This window comes from Rhinolophus hipposideros, assembly GCF_964194185.1.
Source record: "Rhinolophus hipposideros genome assembly, chromosome: 3".
NCBI classification, from domain to species: Eukaryota; Metazoa; Chordata; class Mammalia; order Chiroptera; family Rhinolophidae; genus Rhinolophus; species Rhinolophus hipposideros.
In genome coordinates, this window is record NC_138049.1 from 97,222,613 (window position 1) to 97,243,029 (window position 20,417).

The 20,417-nt window shown below is 47.3% G+C and overlaps 1 protein-coding gene and 1 pseudogene across 8 annotated transcripts in view; one reads left to right on the plus strand and one right to left on the minus strand.

Annotated features, from left to right (window-relative positions):
• Window positions 1-20,400, plus strand: part of CCND3 (cyclin D3) — an 82,653-nt gene extending 62,253 nt beyond the window's left edge. For 3 of the 7 annotated variants that reach the window (XM_081044861.1, XM_081044860.1, XM_081044862.1), the window contains 4 exons: window positions 14,463-14,678; window positions 17,619-17,778; window positions 18,353-18,489; window positions 18,986-20,150. In XM_081044861.1, coding sequence (XP_080900987.1) covers window positions 14,508-14,678; window positions 17,619-17,778; window positions 18,353-18,489; window positions 18,986-19,153 — 636 coding nt within the window. In that variant the 5' untranslated portion in view covers window positions 14,463-14,507 and the 3' untranslated portion in view covers window positions 19,154-20,150. Of the gene's footprint in view, window positions 1-13,253; window positions 13,624-14,462; window positions 14,679-17,618; window positions 17,779-18,352; window positions 18,490-18,985 lie in introns of those variants that run through there. The other 4 variants (XR_013993110.1, XR_013993109.1, XM_081044859.1 and 1 more) reach the window with 4 other exon arrangements.
• Window positions 5,604-6,706, minus strand: LOC308490920 (tetraspanin-3-like; annotated as a pseudogene). Its single transcript has 2 exons — window positions 6,601-6,706; window positions 5,604-6,412 (listed from the first exon to the last, which is right to left on the minus strand). The product of its transcript is annotated as a tetraspanin-3-like (transcript).
• Window positions 20,401-20,417: the final 17 nt, after the last annotated feature.

Consider the following 20,417-nt stretch of genomic DNA (forward strand, 5'->3'; position numbering starts at 1 on the left):
ATTTGGTTCGGAGTAATTTAGATTCAACCTCTGAGACGAGGGAGGGTCTGGCATCCCCTGAAACACAAAACCACCTGATACCTCAACAACATCTGGTTTCTGTTTGCAAGGCAGAAGTTGGGGTGGTGATGGTGGGAGCTTTTTGGGTCACACAAAACAGGGCAAAGTAGCAGCCCCCATCCCTACTGGTTCTCCCCAGGATTCCTTGGAATGACCCCTTGGGTTTGCCAAGCACTCCACACTCCACTTAGTGTGTTTTAACTCATGCATGACCTCATCTGGTCTCAGAACCAGCCGCTAGGCAGTTTGGACTTGTTATCCTCTTATGTACATGGGGAAACAAGCTCCCAGAGTTGAGGTGCTGACCCGGTTGCATGTATATAGTTAGGACAGAGGCAGGTCCTGGGTTTCAAGCTGAGGTCTTCCAAGTTCTGCCTTTTCAGTCCTCTTCCACGAATTCCCAGTTGTCTGTCATTTACACGTCACCCTCACAACTGCCTCATCCATGGGCCTCGTCTTTAATGTTTTTAAAATCAAGTCTTCATTTCATACATTTATTTTGAAAGGAAACCTGATCAAGTGGCATGTTCGTTGTTCTGGTACACACACACACATATCCCTTTAAAATGAGCACAAAACTGTTAAAAATATTTATTGAGGCTTAGAACTTGTGCTCTGGTGCCCGACTGGGTTGGAAACCCCGCTCTGCCCAGGTCGCACTTGCAGCTGGTCTCCACCCCATGCCACTGGCTCTCACCGTTCCAGAGCACACCAACCCCACTTAGAAGCACCAGCACTGTCACTTTGCCTGCCGGCCTGTCCTGGCTATCAGAGTCCATTCTGCCCTCCTCAGGAAAACTGGAAGTTCTGGGTAATTAACTGCAGGCCCCTCCCTTCATCCCCAGCAGCCCTCAAGCACTGGCTGTTGGAACTGATGGACGTGGCTCCTGGCTTCCTCTGCCCTGGGGAACAGTTACTCCAAGGCAAAGCCTTGCACTTTCATCACCTCCCAGAGTTTCTCAGCAGGATTGAGCTCCATTTGCCTGTGCTGGTAACTTACTCAATAATGTACTCTTTACTGGCTTCCTTCCCTTCCATCTCATTTCCCCACTCTTGGGTACTTCCTGGAATCACCTCCCAGGTCACTTACTTAATTTGAATCCTTGTTTCAGTGTCTGCTCCTGGGGAGACACAACTAAGACAGCCACTTGTTAGGCGCATGGCTTTGGGTGATACTTAACTTTCTTGTGCCTCTGTTCTCATCTGTCAGAGGAAGGTAATAATAGCACCTATACCTCATTGAGCAAATTGGTAAAGCTCTTAGTGCCTGGCTAAGAGAAGGTGCTTAGTGTAATCTGTTAATATTAATACGCAAAGTTCTCTGATATGCTACCATGGGGAGTTGCCCCACAGTTGGAACACACCACTTCCTGCCTCTCCCTTCTGATGCCACCCCCACCCCCCACACATACTTACTCGCTGAGCTCCTACCATAGACCATCTTGTGGAAGTCTGCTGGCCAGGACCACCAATCCCCACCATTCCCAATGCAGCCCACCCTTTCTGTCACACATAAACCACTTTGCCTACTTCTGGTTGGGTGCCCAGGTAAAAGCATTCTGTCTTAATGACATCTTAGGACTTCTCCTAAGATAGAGGCTTTTCATCTCTGACTCGTGTCCAGCATCCTAAAGCCTGCTGAGGTCTGGAGTGGAGAAAGCACTTGATAAATGTGGATCATTAATGATCACACTTCCTTTATTGAGCTCTTATTATGAGCCTGGTACTGTGGAAGGTGCTTTCCACATATTAATCCTTGCAACCACGCTATGAGATAAGTGCTATTACTGCCCACATTTTGTAGATGAGAAAGTTAGGACAGAGAAGTTAAGTAACCTACCCAAGACCACACAGCTGGCAAATGGCAGAGCCAAGCATCACCCTAACTCCAGAGTTCACTTAATCATGGTGCTAAACCGATGCTAGGGTGATCGTGTGCTTAGAATGAAGAATCCCGATTTTCTTGCTTCCCCGCCAAGAGCCCAAAGATGGAGCTCTCTTTGCTAGGTGTTTACCCATCCACACCTGAAGCCCAGAGATTCACCTCATCCTTAGCTGTGGGACAGGAATCTGAAATAAAATAATAGGACAGGAAAGCCTCATTTATTCAGAATCCAGACAGCCAGACAGAGGGAGAAAAAGCAAATGTGTAAATATATAGGTTGCATTCTAATTTTATAAAAAGGAGACTTAACAGGTTCAGGCCAGTGCCAGAGGTTTTTTTTCATAAGCAATTTATGCACTATTGATTACGAACTGCTTCCCACCCTCATATCCCATCCACAGAGCATTATGGGTACCTTGGAAATAAAGGGAATGTACCGGCAACATTTATCCTCAAGGTGTAGCAAAAGGCTGGAGCTACGTATCACCTCCAGGCTTTGGAAAACACCCCTCCTCACTGGCTTCCTTGCCACCTATGAGTTGCCCTTTATCATGTGGCTCGTGCTGGTGTTTTTGTTCCATCTGGTTTGTTTCATTATTTCAAACAAGATTTTTTAAATACCTACTACAAACCAGGTACCTTTCTGTTTTGGTGGGGTAGTGAGGAAGCAGACAAACTATAAATAGAACATGTAAGTAAAAGATACCCTATGTTAGTGATTAGTGGTGAGCGGAAAGGTGAAGGAGTGAAAGGACCGAAGAAGAATTAGGGCTGGAGTAGGATGGCCAGGAGAGGCGATAGGAGGAAAGCTGAAGGAAGTGAAGGAGTGGCCGTGCAGATATCCAGGGCAAAACATTCCAGGCAGACGGAACAGCAGGTACCAGGGGACATGTATGCCTGGTATGTTCCCAAACAGCGAGTGAGAGAGAGTAGTGGGAAGTGGGGTGGGTGGTAGAGATCACTCAGGATCTGTGGGCATCACCAGGACTTTGGCAGTCACTGTGAGTGACATGGAGAAGCACTAGATGGCTGCTGTGTTGAGAGCAGACTGGAGGGATATGGGTGGGTTAGGGACACCCATTAGGAGGCTGCCGCTGTAATACAGGCAGGAGATGATTCAACTCAGACCAGGTGGGAGCAGTGGAAATAGACAAAAGGAAAGGACTGGAGATGTATTTTGGATTTAGGATCAACCAGAAATAGGTAATGGGTTGGATGTGGGAGACCAGTAAAGACAAAGAAGAATTGAATTTGGACCAGGGAGGTAGCAGAGGAGAAGAAAGCCAAAAGGTGGATTCTGGAGATATTTTGAAAGTAGAGCCTCTATGCTCCACTGGGAGACGGATGTGGGATTTAAGAGAGAGTAGTCAAGAATGACACCAACTGCTTTTGCCTGAGCAAGTGGAAGGATGGCGTTCTCATTTTCTGATATGGGGAAGCCTGCAAAAGGAGCAGGTTTGATGGGGGATAGAGTAGGGTCTCAGTTTTGGAGAAGTTGAGTTTAAAGGGACCTATTGGATACTCGTATGGAGTTGCCGGGAAGGCAGCCTCCTATGTGAAACAGAAATAGGTCAATTCACTGGCTTGAATTGGGTTGCTCTGCCTGGATGGAGTGCTGAGTGATGTGTCCCACCATCCAGGCTTAGTGGGAAAGAGTTTCTTGATCAATAGTGAAGTCTGTTTTGGGAGCTGGATAGGCAAATAATGGTAACCCTGTGTGTAAAACATTGCATTGTAGAGTGGGAAGAAAATGTGAAAATTTCTATTCTATGTATTTCTTTGTCTTATCTTTTAACATTTCTTAGTATGTCCTATACTATACATAATCTATTAGAGTAGCAGAGACAGACATAGCTCATAAAGTAAGTATTCTAAATATATTGGAAGAGTATACGCAAACATTTTTTACTAAAGAATGGATGAACAAAACCTTTTGAAGATTACCGATTTGAAATATTGTAAAAGTATAAATGCTTAAAATAGTGATCTGGAATACTGTAAGTCCCAAAGTGTCTCCTGAATCCTTGAAGAACAAACAAAATTATGTTTAGTTTGGTTTAATGCTTGATTTTTTCCACTATAAAATATACATTTAGACACAACATCACCTGTGTAATGTTTCTACCAGAAATATTTAATCTTCATCTACTCAGGAGAAAACAATCAGACAAAGACAAATTGGAGTACATTGGGTAAAACCGTTGGCTTTCAAAAATATCAGTATTATTATGAAGGACTTTTTAAAAAAAAAGGGTCAGGGGCTCTTTTAGAATAAAGGAGATTAAGGAGTTAGGGTAACAATGAAAACATGATTCTTGATTGGATCTTGGGTTAAGAAGGAAAAAGCTATAAAAGGATATGAACAATTGGGGAACTTTATATATAGATTGTTTATGGTATTGTATTAGTGTAAATTTTCTAATTCGTTTGTGGTTATGTGGGAGACTGTCGCATTCTTAGGAGCATGGGCTGAATGAAATAGGACCTTAAGTGAAGGATATGTTAATGTTTATTGTACTAGTCTTGCAGTTTTCCTGTAGGTTTGAAATACTTCAAAGCAAAAAGTTGGGGGAAAATATTATTCATATAGGGTTCTCCAATTCTCAGAAAACTAGGAAATGCAATAATGGTGTATCACACCACTTTTAGTATACTAGATTGTTTCATTGGCTGGAATGCTGTCTTCTTCACGCTTTCTGAAGCACAGAATTTGCCAAATCTTCTCCACCATAGCAGTAATCCCTGGCATTTTTTATTTTCAAGGTGCCTCCTCCATATCCATTGTATTCCATTTATTGTCATAAATAGTCCATATATGCAAAGAAGTTTATGCTTTTAAAGTACAGCTAACTTTTTTTTCTTTGAGGGGTGATACGGAGTTTATTGAATTAGATTTTCCTATTTACAACTGAGATCACATCTATGTACTATTTTGATCGTCTACATGGGTACATTATTTCTAACTAGTTTAGACTTACAGTGAATGGACTCAATCATACAAACACACACACACACACACTCATTTTTTAAAAACAGTAGTGATACATTATATTCCTATAAAGCCAGTTTTGATGAAAAAGTGCTAGTTTCACAGATCAGTCTGATTTTGAAGATGAACCAAGATATTATGCACAATGGTTCCATTATACAATGGAACCAATTCCAAAATCGATTTTTCTAAATTTCAAAATCCAATTTTTTTGTAATTCCAAAATTGATTTTAACCATTTTGTACAGTTGCTATCTTATTGGACTACAGCATCTATTTTTTAAAAAGACACTGATGAGAAGCACCATCTGGTGTTAACTTGCCCTCCCCCAAAAAACCTTTGGCCAAGAGTTGCCCATTGCGAAGCCTGACAGGACCCATTCCATCACTGCTTGGAGGTAATAGAAGCAGGCCACATCCTCCTTAAGTTCAACCACACTACGCAACTCTCAAATGGTTCTGAAATTAGAACATGTACCACCGTCCTTAAAAACTTAGGGACATGGACAGTCAGCTAGAAGAGGGAAAAGGAAGTCATAGGTAAATAGGTGGACTCATGAAGAGCCAAGCTGCTCTGTCCAACACCTGTGTACATGTGCATTAACTAAAGGAACTCAGGAGGCCGACAGCGGTAGACTTGCTCAATTCACCTTCCAAATCAGAGCAAGACTAAAAAGCTGAGGCTTGAGTTTTCTGCTCTGCGTAGGTTCTACGAGTGATGAGCTCATAAGCAGGATCTCTATCCACTCGTTCTGCACAGCACAATGCAAGCACACAGCGCCCAGCAGCTGCATAGCTGCAAAGGTTGGTGCTGCCCACATAACGTGCATCATGATTTCTTGTAGTTTCTTCACCTCTAGAGCCTCACACCCTTCAGTGTAGAGGTTGGAGGGGTGGGCCAGACTGTCATTCCAGCTGCCAGCGGTCTCTCTGCAGTGCCTAAGCGGGACACTCTGGTGTTTGGTTTCCTTGAACCAGTCTATATTTTCCCAGTCTGAGTAGCTGTGAATTCCACAACAGAGTAGCTGTCTCTGTATAGAATCAATAACTTGGCTAGCGGCCTCAGGATTGGTTCCATTGTAAGTCTTACATACTTTCGGGATGCTGTGGTCAACCTCATTTCCCACCTTTGCTCTATAAACGTATTCCCAAACCACTACAACAACTTCTGTGACAAAAACCAAGAGTAGGATGATGACAAACGTGGCCAGTCCACGGCCGCTTGCTGGGATAGTGGCACAGCAGCCAATTAGCACAATAATGAAAAGCAGGGCTCCTTGCAGCATGTGATCACTACAGCAGGGCTGAGAGTGTCCACATCTTCAAAGAAGTGGTCAGTCATCGTCACTGATGAAGACATAGGCTCCCGCATAGCATAAAATGCCAGCTGCCCCCCTAGAAGTTGAGGTTGAGAAACACCAGCATGGTCTTGGAGGAGGCGATGCCCACTGGCCGTGGTGCCAGCAGTCGCTGGGGCCCTGCTCGGAGACCCAGATGCGCCCACCCAGCGAGGCCGCAATGGTGACGGTGCCGCCCAGCTGGGAACTGCAAGGCCTCCTAACTTTAATTAGAGTCCATTTCATCCTCCCAGTCACTCTGTAAGGGAGGTACTATTATTCCATTTTTAGGACAGGAAACTGAGGCACAGAGAGGTGGTGTAACTTGCCCGGAGTCACCCAGCCATTGAGCGCCGAGTGGCAGAGTGGTGTGGCCCTGGGCGCTGCAGTGTCCCCACCCCTCTGCCGTGCACTTAACATCAGGGTTCGGATCATGGAAGTTTGCTAGAGCAGCCGTCCCACTAGGAGGGCTTAGACGCTCCAACGTGTGCTTTTCTCTGAGGGCTGTGGGTGCATGTCCGTAGCAGGAAGGGTACTCCTTGAGAGAGGGAATGATAACAACGGCAAACCACAGAACGTCCATCTTTGAACGCTTGCTATGTGCCAGGCGTGGATGAGATGTGCTCTGCCCATTTAGTCCTCAGAACCCCTTTGTGGGGTAAAGCCTGTTTTGATCCTCATTGGCAAAAGAGGAAACAGACTGTGAGGTTTTAGTAACAGCCTCAAAGTCCCAAGATGTGGAACCAGGCTTTGCACTCAAGCATCCTGACTCCAGAGCCTTGTCCACCCCCCTGTTTAGGGGACTTGTCCCCAGCCCCAAGGCTGCCCGGCCTCCATCTATCATCTCAATGGGTCTTAAGGTAACGGAGCCGTACAATGTAGACCCTGGGGTGATGGGCTCACCCATCACCTTGTTCACCCCCTCCGTTCTCAGATGGGGGCCATTTCAGTGATGAAGAGGAAGAGAGAAGGAAGAAGAGGAGGAAGGAAGCACGGTATCCTTCCTCCTTGGGGTTTTTCATCGGGCCTGTGACATTCCATTCCCGCCTCTTCTCTAATTTGTCATTTCATTGAGTCACTTTTTCTAATTGAACGCTCCTGGGCAGAAACTCCCATATGGACCCGGGTTATTGCTTTGTCTTTTTTTAATGAAAAACCAAGGAGAATCCCTATTCCTATGAGGTGGAGGTGATTGGTGAAGTTCCCGGGCACAACAGCCAACCTTCCTGGAACTCCTCTGCCTTGGCCCTACGTTGAGCTCACCTGCCTCCTCTGGGGACAGCTGGCTGTAGCTGACCGGCTCGTTGGTCCTGGGGGGTCTAGGATGACTTGGCTCTGGGCATGGCAGTGGCAGCCAGGGACGAGGCAGAAGTGTCCCTTAAAATGCCCTGCTCACTGGGAGCTCCCTTCCCCAGGGTACAGGTTCACGTCCTGGCTTCCAGGACTGGGCAGTCTGTGTCCTTTCCTCAGGAAATCAACTGACAAATCAATGGAACAGCACAAGAGGCAGTCAAATGACGTGGTTAAACTGATGGACCCTGAAACTAAACCGGCTGGGTTCAATCCTGCCTTGACCACGTACTAGCTGTGTGACCTTGGGCAAATTATTTAGCTACTCTTGAGTACTGGTTTTCCTTTCTATAAAATGGGGGGAAATAATAGTCTACTTCTCAGAAGGCTGGTGTGAAAATGAGATGGTTTAATACATACCAGGTACGTACAATGCCTGGAACACAGTGAGCATTCCACTAAGGGCTGTTATTATCACTAGTGGTCACAGCACAGCGCTGGGTCCTGCAAAGGACACACGGGCATACAGGACACCATCCTTGTCCTTAAGGAGAGGCAGTATAGGATTTAAAACGATAGCGTTTGGGAGGAGCTAAATAGACCTTTAGTAAGTTATTTAATTCCAGTGTACCTCAGTTTTCCTATCCGAAAACAATTCCTAGAGGGCGAGATGGTGGATTGTAAACACCCTGCCCCTTGCCTCCCACGTAGTTGGCTATCAGTACAATCTGGATTGTCTTCCCCTTTGTAGGAATTTACACTCAAAGTAGGGAGAGAGCAGGTCTAGAACCAGCCAAGACACATGAAGGACATGTACAGTGGGATCTACAGGAGTTTGGAGGGTTGTTCCTGCAGCTGGATTGTTCTAGGAAGACTTCCTGGAGGAGATCAGACCTGAGCTGGGCCTTGAAGGAGAAATAAACTGAGCAGAGAAGATAGATGGGTTTACCAGTGATGGAAGCAGGGAATTGAGGAGATGGGGAGGGCAGAAGAGGCCCTGGCATGTTTTTGGAGGTCTGCAGAGAAGATTCTGCTACTCTTTCTTCTTCCATAGCATTGTCTAATTGGAGTTTTCCTTGCTATCTAATTTACAGCCCGCTAGTTGAGGATTAGGTTTCTCTAGACTTGGAGGGCCGTGGTTATTTGAGACTAAATGAGCATTTGGTGCCTTTATTAAGCACCTTTATCCCTGATATGGGGGTAAAGACCAGCTGAGGTTCCTTAGACAGAAGTGGCAGGAATTTTGAGGTCCAGTTCTCAGTGAAAATGACCAGGATAAGACATCATCTAAGATGCAAGAACCAGGCCAAGGGATGTTTATAGCAGGGAAATGAGTGAAATAAAGAACAGATTGTTAAATCAGTACCATGGGATATAGTGGATGATAATTGGGGAAAAACAAGGCTAGAGCCCCACTTAATATGACACACTGAATAAATGTAGGCAACACATTAAAAAGGAAAACCTTTATTGTATGTATTCTTGACAGTGCATAATTTTGGGGGCCTCCTCATAGACTTGAAGAAAGAAAAGCCCTGAAGCAGGGCCCAGAAATCTGCATTTTCAAATATAAGTATTTCTTACATTTTCTTCTAGTAATTGTATAATTTTACAGCGGGGAAGACATGGTTCAAAGGCAGACATCATTAAAGAAAATAATGCTACATAAAAATAAAAACTTTCTATTTGTTAAAAAAATAATTCTACCATGAATCAAAAATGAAAGGCAAATAATGGGGCAGCCGGTTAGCTCAGATGGTTAGAGCGCGGTGCTCTTAACAACAAGGTTGCTGGTTCAGTCCCCACATGGGTCACAGTGAGCTGCTCCCTCCACAACTAGATGGAAACAACTACTTGACTTGGTGCTGATGGGTCCTGGAAAAACACACTTAAATAAATAAAAGTTAAAAAAAAAAAAAGAAAGGCAAATAGTGAACTTAAAAAAAATGTATAAAATATATGACAAAGAAAAAATATGAAAAAGGATATTCTTAAAATGTAATGAGCACTTAGAAATCAAAAAGAAAAACAAACATTTGTGGAAAAGAATGGGCAAAGGGTATGAAATAGGTAATTAATTTACATAAGAAATGTAAATGTCTAATAATGTGTCAAAATATTATTACTAGTAAACCACTTTTCATCTCTCCAGTTTGCTTTCTCCATAAAGAAAAGCGGGTATATCTATCCAATGGAATATTATTCAGCCATAAAAAAGAAGGACATTTTGCCATTTGCAACAACATGGATGAACCTTGAGAGCATTATACTAAATGAACTAATTCAGACAGAGGAAGACAGATACTGTATGATTTCACTTATATGTGGAATCTAAAAATCCTTACTGAGAGACACAGAACATTTTGGTGGTTGTCAGAGGTGGGGGGTGAGGGGAGGGTGAAATAGGTGAAGGTGGTTAAAAGATACAATCTTTATAAGATACATAAGTTACAACATAAATAAGTTATAAGATAAATAAGGTCTGGGAATGTAATGTACAACATGGTGACCATAGTTAATGGTTCTGTATTGCATATTTGAAAGTTGCTAAAAGAGTAGATCTTAAAAATTCTCATCACAACAAAAAAATGTAATTATGTAATAAATATTAACTGAACTTATTGTAATTCTTTTGCAATATGTATATATATTAAGTCATTATGTTGTGCACCCTGAGCTAATCCAGTTGATGTGTATGTCAATTACACCTCAATAAAACTGGGGAAAAATAAAAATGTATAATGATGGTTTACCCTTTCATCAATGATAAACATCCTTCTAGCCTGAACAGTCCTACTCAATAATTCTGAAAATAAAGGAACACCTTCCATCAGGAAAGATCTGGTTTCTGGTTATGTACTCATTTCAAAAGCTACATTTATAGTCCTCTGCACCCTAAAAACCTCTTAAACTTCAACATCTTTGTTTCCCCGTAACTTCACATCTGTTCTTTAACATTTTGAAATATGTTGTTCTATTTATTGAAAGAGTGCAATGCTATGATTATTTAACTAAAGAAACTTCATATTCATATTTCGGACCATAGGAAGGAGAAAAGGACTTTAAGATTAGATAAGGTACATGGTACACATTAATTCTGGCACAATAAGAGCTCTTGAATTAAAAAAAATACACACACACATACACACACACACACAGAGGGTGCCAAAAAAATGTATATACATTTCAAGAAAGGAAAAAAACCTGTATTAAAATTGTAATAATATATACTGATAACAAAAGATTAATGCAAGTCACATGTATACATATTTTTGGCATCTCTGGCATATTATAACTAATAAACTAGTTTTCATCTTCCCAGTTGGCAGAGGGTTTTTAAAAATAGAGATCTAATGTTTATTCATTAGATTGGTTTAGCCTTTCAGTAGCAAAATTTAGTAATAACTACATCAAAAGCCTTAGAATGAAACTCACAGATACAGAGAACAAATTGATGGTGGCCAGATAGGAGCAGGGTTGGAGGGATGGGTTAAAAAGGTAAAAGAGACTAAGAAGTACAAATTGTCAGTTATAAAAATAGTCACACGGATGTAAAATACAGCATAAGGAATACAATCGATAATATTATAATCACTATGTATGGTGCAGGATGGGTACGAGACTTATCAGGGTCATCACTTTGTAAATATAAATGTCTAATCATTATGTTGTACACCTGAAACTAATATAACACTGCATGTCAACTACAACTGAAAAATAAATTTTAAAAATCTGAAAAAAGCCTTAGTATGTTTCATAACTCCAGACTGAGAAATTCCACTTGTAGAAATAATTCACTTCTAGAAATAATCATGAGTGCATACAAAAATATTACCACAAAAATATTTCACAGTATTGTTTCTAATAGGGAAGAACTAGAAATAACTTAAATTTCCAACAACACATATTTGGTAAATGTATATGATATATTCACCCAATGGCATCCTATGTAGCCATTAAAAATAATGTAGAATAATGATATGGAAAAGTGTTACAGTAAATACTGTTTTAGTGAGAAAAATGCTTACAAAAACAGTTTATGATGATCTCATTTTAAAATATGTGTTTATTCATAGAACAATTTTAGCAAAATAAATATTGACATTTTAAAGGATTATCTCTAGATGGTGAAATTGCAAGTAATTATTATTTTTCTTTTTGTGGCTTATCTTTTATTTTTTTTAAATAATTAAAAGTTTTTTTCAATTACAGTTAACATATATTAGTTTTTAGGTGTACAATATACCAATTAGATATTTATGTAATTTACAAAGTGATCACCCAGATAAATCTGGTACTCATCTGACACCATACATAGTTATTACAATATTGACTATAGTCCTTATGCTGTACTTTACATCTTCATGACTATTTTTAGAACTACCAATTTGTACTTCTTAATCCCTTCACCTTTTGCACCCATCCTTAACCCCCTCCCATCTGGCAACCATCAAAATGTTCTCTGTGTTTGAGTCTGTTTCTGTTTTTTTATCTGTATTTTCTTAGTTGTCTACAATACAAATAAATATTTCCATGATATTAAAACTACAATAAAATTTGTTGTATAAAAAGAACAATTAATGACAAAATGTTTAGCATAGAATTTGCCTGTGCTATACAATGTTATTTCTTCAGTAACTCACTTGCTTAGTGTCCTTTCCCTCAGAAGGACCTCTTGATGAGAGGCAGGAATTCCCAAGGCCTCCTCCCATTGGGAGCTTTACTGGAGGCCTGTGGTCGGCCTCGGGGTCACGTGGAATCCAGCTTTGGGGAAACTACAAAGTAACCCAAAGTTTGGGAGGTAGGAGAAATGGCAATTGGAAGATTTTATGGAATCTGAGCAAGAAACTCCTTCACAGAGGATCCAGTTTCTCCGCCCACTTTTTCCTCAAACCGAAGCTTAAGGCCGACTTCAGGGCTTGTCCAAGGCCACAAGGCATACTTAATGACAAGATGAGGCCTTGAATCTGTGGCCTTTCCACCCTGTTTTATTTCTGTAATGTGCTGATTTTGATCAGGCCTTCTTATACTTTAATGTGCACAGGAGTCACAGGGGGTCTTGTTGAAATGTAGATTTTGATCCCGCAGGTCAGGCGTGGGCCGGAGAGTCTGCATTTCTAACCAGCTCTTAGGGGATGCAGAGGGTGTTGGCTTTGAGATCACAGTGATAATGTGTAGCAATGGTGTAGAGCACAGATTCTTGAGCCAGACTAGCTCTGCCACAGACTGTTAGTGTGCTTCAGTTTCCTTATCTGCAAAATAAGTATAATACCTAACTCATTGAGTTTTTGTTTGGGTTTAATAAGTTATTGCGCATTAAGTGCTCAGAACAGTATTCACTAAGAACTAGTTATTTTATCAGTATTTATATTCCCCAGCGCAAGCAGCTGGTGAAGTACGGTTTGACGAATGAATGAATAACCTTTGGAGAAAAGTTCTTTCCTGGGCAACTAATGTCAGAGAAATAAAATGGGAAGGCTCGATGGTGCGGGAGAGGACCACCTCCAAGAAAGTTCCCTCCACTGGGTGGTCAGGAGGGCTCCAGGAGCCCGGAAGCCTTCAGGCGGGCGCCCCGCCGACCAATGCGGCCGCCAGGGAGGAGGGGGGCGCCAGCCAGCCCTTTCCGTCTGGGGCGCCGGCGGCCCCGCCCCTTGGAACGTTGTGACGTTCGAGCATTCCGCGGTTGCTACATCGTCTCGAAGGGGCGGGGCGCCTGTCAGGGAAGCTGCAAGCGCGCCGACGCGGGCGGGTCGGGGCTCCACTGCGCAGTGCCAGCGCCAGCACCAGACCCGCGCTCTCCGGCCCGCCGCCTCGGCTCTGGCTCGCGAGCCCGCACTCCAGTCCTGCCCGTGCGCTGCCCAAGTATGGAGCTGCTATGCTGCGAGGGCACCCGGCACGCTCCCCGGGCCGGGCCCGACCCACGGCTGTTAGGGGACCAGCGTGTCCTGCAGAGCCTGCTCCGCTTGGAGGAGCGCTACGTGCCCCGCGCCTCCTACTTCCAGTGCGTGCAGAAGGAGATCAAGCCGCACATGCGGAAGATGCTGGCGTACTGGATGCTGGAGGTACCGCCCGGACGGGTCTCCCCTCCCCCTCGGTCCCTGCGTCCTCGACTCCGGACATCCCGGGGCCGCCCTGTTGGGACATCCTGGTCTCAACAACAATCAGCAAGATGCTTCGGTGGCCCATAGCCCCGGGCCTGGCCTTTCACTCGGGCACCCTAGCCGGCTACCAACGTGGTGTCCCTTTCCCTTCCCTAACCCCGACTCTGACTGCCAGTGGTTTGGCACCCTAACTAACCCTCTTTTCGGGTCGGGAAAGCGGGACAGGGGCCACCTTCTCCCTTCTGGCTTCTCTAGAGTCTCTTGCTCCCCCCCCCCCCCGTCTTCTTAGGAGAGCGCGTGCCTGGGAAACCCTGGACTCGGCCGCGGGTTCCTGTGTCTGTCGCGGGGTTCTGGCGGGGAAGGCGGTGGGGGTGGCGCGCGCGCTGTTCCGGCGGTCTGGGAAATGAAAAGTGCGGGAGGCAGCGGCAGGAGTCTCCTCCCTTCCTTTTGGGTGTGTGCAGTGGGTGGTGGTAATAGTTAGGTCCCAGCTCTCTGGCTACCGTGGGTGACTCTTCCGCACGCTTCCATGGGGGAGGGGAGTCTCTGTGGAATCCTTAAATGAGGGAGCCTCTGGCGGACCCCCTCCCCCGGGAAGGGGAAGGAGGCAACGCAGAGGAAGTGGGGCCGTCACCTTGGGGAAGGCGCATCCCCCTCCGCATTAGTCCTTGTCACTGTAAGCACATTTACTCCTTCATGCATTTTTGCTCCCGTCCCACTTCCTTCAGAGCCCCCTTTCACTTTTAGTGCTGCTGCGTTTCCCACGCCCCTGCCCCAGAAGTGACTGTGCGTCCTCTCCCCAGGTGTGTGAGGAGCAGCGCTGTGAGGAGGAAGTCTTCCCCCTGGCCATGAACTACCTGGATCGCTACCTGTCCTGTGTCCCCACCCACAAGGCACAGTTGCAACTCCTGGGTGCGGTCTGCATGCTGCTGGCCTCCAAGCTGCGCGAGACTACACCCCTAACCATCGAAAAATTGTGCATCTACACCGACCATGCTGTCTCTCCCCGCCAGCTGCGGGTGCGTGCATAACCCACCCCCAACATATACCGCCTCTCCTCACTTACCGGCAAAGGAAAGCTAAGACCTCAGGCTTTCTGCCCCATGGGGAGGGCGCGTGGACCGAAGAGGCTATGTATTTGGCAAAGATGGGGCAGTGCGGTGTGATGGTTAGGGTAGCCCTAACCCAGGCTTAAGCTGCCAGTATGAATTAACTCCCCTTCTCCTGACCTCCAGGGGGTGCCACTGCTTCCTGGTCTTTCCCCCAGATAGCAACAAGTCAAACTGCATGTCTACACTCACTAGTACTTTGCCTCTGGGTTTACACAACCACCATGAGTTATTTATTGGCAGCAAAAAGACATGCCTGCACACCCCCACTGGAGTGGGGGAGTGGAATGTGCTTCATGTGGGGGAGGGGGGCTGCCTTGGGTGAGTCTTTATCCCAGCGTGGACTTTGTGATTGAAAAGCCTCCCAGAGCCGATTAAAGCCCGGCCCTGATTGCTCTAAGGAAGGGCCAAGGAGTTTCATCCCACCTTCTTTTCTTCCTTTTATATCCCAGAAGACACAGCTCCTTCCTAATCCTCATTCTGAGCAACTTGAGCAGCTGCTTCAGGCCTGGTGGAATCATCTCTCCTTTTCCCCCTTAGCCAAAGGCCAGAGCTGAGGGACGACAGACAGGGAGCTGAGCAGCTGCTTCCGATGTGATAATGATGCCCCCTCCCCTGGCCCGCCCACTCTGACCAAGGTCTTTCATAACCCTGTGGGGAGCTGCTGTCACTCCTGTGGTTTGGGAAGTGGCTTCCTGGGCCTCTTGCTGGGAACTTGGGCTGGGCTCTTCCGAGGCGGCAGGAGAGTCACCGGTTCTTTTCCCAAAGCCTGGAGAGGAGGTGGGGGAGCTGCTGGGATCTAGGTTATTTAGGGCATGTAGATCATCTCCTGGGGGGTCTAGGGGAGAGGGTGGGTGAGCTGGCACCTTCCTCAACCTTGCTCTGTGCGGCCAAGTCTTCTCCTGACCCTGAGAGGAGTCTGTGGGCCCCATTTCCCGGGGAGGAGGGCAGCATGCAGGCTGCTGTGATTGGCTGGCCAGGAAGCCAGGGTACTGGGGCCCCTGACTGCTGCTTGTTGAGGAACAGGATTCCTCTTCCTGCCAAGTAGCTCTCAGAGATGGGAGTAGGAGGCCGGAGATGGGAATCCGGGAGGCCCCACGGCTCTTTGTGATGAATCTGGTAGTTTTTGGCAAGTCTGAAGGTGGAGCTGGTTTTCAGGGCCAGCAAACAAGATGTTTTTGGAGGGGTTTGGGCTGGAAGGTAGAAGGGGACTTCCTTTTTGTGAAAAGATTAGGATGGTATGTGTGTCTTTGTGTGCGGGGTGTTTTTTCAGAACAGGCAAAAAGCACTCTTCCCCCCACTCTTGCCTGAGCTGGGGGTGGAGTGTGCAGATGGCTTCCTAGAAGGTCAGAGTTGGAAGGGACCTCAGAGAACTCGTCAGTCCAAATCCTTGTGCAGCAGAGAAGATTGAGGCCCAGAGAAGGAGGGAAGGGTCCAGCCTCAACATTGCACTGAAGCAGATGAGGAGAATCTGGGTCTTCTGGCTAGCTCAGGTGGACTTAAAGGCCGGGGATATGATGGAAGTAGCTAATAGCTCCCAGGGGTATGCTCTCTTCCAGCCTAGGGCCAAGATTCTCAGGGGTTGCCCAGATTCAGCTGCCGAAGGGGGCAGGTCCTACCTATCCCTGCAGTGTGCTTGGCCACTGTCCCTTACAGTGGGCTTGGCCACGCTCCCTTACTCAGGACCCCATGCCTCCCCATAGGGCAAGCCCCACTCCAAGTTGCCTTCCAGATGTTCCCTTGGAGGCTAGGTGCTTTCTGTTCACTTCTGAGTTAGGAGTTTGGCCGCTGGGATGAGCACCGGGAGTAGAATACTAGCTTCTCTGCTTCAGTTCTTCTGGCTCCAGGCAAGACTGTTGTGTGGGGCCCTGTGAGAGGCTTGGGGCTGACTGGGGCTGCCTGGAAGAGGTTGGGTGGGGTTGCTATGGCTGCCTCAGTAAGGGGTCAAACCCATCAGTTCCTTCCTGAGATAAAACAATGAAGAAATCCTCAAGTGTGCAACTCAGCAATGGGGCCAGCACTGGGAACCCCAGACTAGTGGATTGGGGTGGGGCTCTCAGCCTCCCCCTGGGACCTAGCAGTGGTATGTAGGCTTGGGCAGGTGGAGATAGGATTTGGTCCCTCCGGGATCACCCAGACCTGTCATGTCTGGCTTGGCCCCCACTTCTCTTCCTGAGAGTCACTCGGCACGATGGGTTCCAACTAAAGCAGGTGGAGTGAGGTGCTGTGTCTCAGGACCCACCCCTGATGTCCCACCAAGGGGATGTGGGTTGGGTTGGGCAACCTGCCCTTTGAGGAACCTCAGGGGTAGCTTCAGTGGCTGTCACAGGAGGTGTGGTCTCGTGCTTTGGTTTCTTCAAGATCTGTAGACTCAGCTGGGATGCAGAGTTCGGGGAGAGGCTAAGTGATGATCTCTTTCACAATCTTTGGGATTATGGGGAGTCTTTCTGCTTCACGCCAGGGGAGCCTGAAGTTCATGGTGGTGCTGGCGGTATCTGCTGCTGTAGTCATTTCTCTCAGCCTTGGCAGGAGAGGTGCTCAGAGCCCTGGAAGAAGTCAGAAGGCCTGGATTATTGCCTCCCCCCCACACCCAAAAAATAACCTAACAGGATTAAAAGAGACAATTTATGTCAATTACATAGTCTGGCACCTAGTTAATGAATAGATGTTCAAAGCAAATGTCCGCAGCTCTTCCCTGCCCTGGACTCCCCGGTCCACAGCACCAGTCCTTAAACCCAAAAGCAGAACGGGAGTCCTGACATTTAAGTTTGATGGGCTTCCTTTCCCGTGAGACTTCTGCTTTACTGTCTTCTTCAGCCACTCACCCCCACCCTTTTCTCCAACCTCCAGGACTGGGAGGTGCTGGTCTTGGGGAAGCTCAAGTGGGACCTGGCTGCTGTGATTGCCCACGATTTCCTGGCCCTGATTCTGCACCGGCTTTCTCTGCCCAGTGACCGACAGGCCTTGGTCAAAAAGCATGCCCAGACCTTTTTGGCCCTCTGTGCTACAGGTAAGAGTTCTAGGCACATTTTTTGCCAAATCAGGAAAATCAGAAGACTCGAAAGGTCAGAGGTAACTAGGAGACTCTGGTTTATACTCATTTATGTGTGAAAATTATGTGCCCTCTCAGCCCTAAGTTTCAACACAGAAAAGCAGCGGAACACAATCAGAGCTGTACACTGAGACCCCCAGTACACTTCGGTGGGGACTCTGAGGGCTTAGAGATAAGTGACTTGCCCAGGGTCTCACGGTGATTAAGTTGGGAGCAAAAACCCAGATCTCTTGAGCCTACTTTTGTTTTCACACCAGGGAGGCTCATTCACTCCCTGGTTCCTGACCAGGGTCCCTTAGGGCCCACCCTGGCCCCGACCTACAGAAGTCTGCTGTTCACCTGATCCTCTAGGAGACAGGCCCTTTCCCGCCTTTCTCCCTTCGCTGTCTTAACAGCCACTCACTGCGGGCATTTTCCAGTATGTCCTCTGCTCTAATCATGCTGCCTGGCACTTTCTGAGGAATAGAGCAAGTCCACACCGGCTGTTCTTGATGCTCTCCTTGCCTCATGGTTCCCTTTCCCTCTTTCCAAGATTACACCTTCGCCATGTACCCACCATCCATGATCGCCACGGGCAGCATTGGGGCTGCAGTGCAAGGCCTGGGTGCGTGCTCCATATCCGGGGACGAGCTCACAGAGCTGTTGGCAGGGATCACAGGCACTGAAGTGGTGAGTGCTGGGCAGCAGGCTGTCAGTTCATGGAGTAGTGCTGTTCCCTAAGGCTCCAGCAGAGGGAGGTATCCGCCTCAAACCTGATCCCCACGCCGGGTTTCGTGTGTCCTGACCTTGGGGCTCCTGTGGCCTTTTCTCCCCTGCCTTGGTCTGGAGACGAGCAAGTGGTCTTGGGTGGGTAGAAGGGCACCATCCCTGGGTGCCCTTTTCTGCCAAATGGTTTGCAGGAGTGGGGGTGGAGGGTTTGGTGTCAGATGCAGGGCTGCTCTCACACCCTCTTGCCACATCCTCTTGCCAGTTTCTGAGAATTGAAGGTTGATTCCTGGGGCTGGGCTGTGGCCTAACCTCCCGACTTCCCTGTGTGCTGGGACGTGTCCGTCTCCTGCACCTGCTGCCAGATGGTGTGGGGGGAGGAGAGGGGACCTTTAGCTCTAAGGGGACCTTTCTCCGTCTCACCCCGCAGTCCCTCCTCACTGGTCCTCCTTGTTCCCAGGACTGCCTGCGGGCCTGTCAGGAGCAGATTGAAGCTGCACTCAGGGAGAGCCTCAGGGAAGCCGCCAAGACCTCCCCCAGCCCAGCTCCCAAAGCACCCAGGGGCTCTAGCAGCCAGGGGCCCAGCCAGACCAGCACCCCCACAGATGTCACAGCGATCCACCTGTAGCCCTGGAGAGGCCCCCTCGAGTGGCCACTGACAGCAGAGGAGGGGACACTGCCACCCCTTTCCCTGCCTGCAGGAATGAACCACGCCACAGCTGAAGCCTGAGGGGGCTCCTTCCTATTTGCCCCTGCCAAGCAGAAGGGGGCAGGTCCTACGTATCCCTGCCGTGTGCACTAAGGGGCCTGGCCAGCCATGTTTGTGTGGCTGGCCAGGCTCCTCTTCCTCCCTGCCTCTGACCAGCTCAGCTCCTTCCCTGATTCTAGCTGGGGGTAGGCCAGGCTGATCAGAGATGAAATTGAAGTAGGTAAAATACATCTTACCAGTTTGTTTTTTTTTTTTGAGGGCCCCCCTTATCTTTGGGGCACTCATGTTCTCAATTGCCAAAATGCCCTAGTGCCTTATAAGGGTGCTGCACCTTCTAGAGTCTGCATTTGGATTGGGATCTTTCTGAAGAAGTTTCAGATATTCTGGGGAGATAGCTCCTCAACACAATCCATGCTCACAGCTGCTCCTAGAGGGAGGGGCCCGGGCCTCTCACAGGTTCAAGAACCAACCAATTCCTCCTTGCTTTGCTTTCCACTCAGCTTCTCCTGTGTGATTGAGGGGGGCGGGGTCAGTGCTGAAGGAAGAGGTGGTTTTAATTTATTAATTGCTTTGAGTACAACTGTAAGAGGGTATGGTGGGGTCCACCTAACCCAAGTGGTGGTAACCCTGGTGGTTGCTGCATCCCTCCCCTCTGCTGCTGGCTAGAGGGTCTTGGTGGCCAAGGAGCTGCTACAGCCTGGGGACGGGCCAGACCCTCCTCTCCCTTTGGCCCTCTGCCCCATCCTCCACGGGGGACGAAGCAGGGATGCCACAGGTGACCCCATCTGGAGAAGGTGTCAAGCCCTGTTGACACAGGTCTTTCCTAAGGCCACAAGGTCCAGGCTGGTGGCCCAGGACCATCATGCTACCTTAATAAAGATTCTGGAATAAAACTGGCTTTGGCTTCTTGGACTGGATGGTGGTATGGGTAAAAGCTTATTTCTAGATGGCGTGAGGTCAAGAGGGTGGATGGAAATCAGTGGTCTCAAGCAGTGAGTGGCCATCAAGCCTTTTCTGTCAAGTGCTATAGAGTAAATATTTCTGGCTTCGTGGGCCATACAGTCTCTGCCCAACTATTTACTGAGCAGCTATCAGTTCTGCTTTATAATGGAACATACGTGTTCCTAAAAATCACTGCACTATACAGAAATGCACAATAAAACCCACAGGACCTATGGAGAAA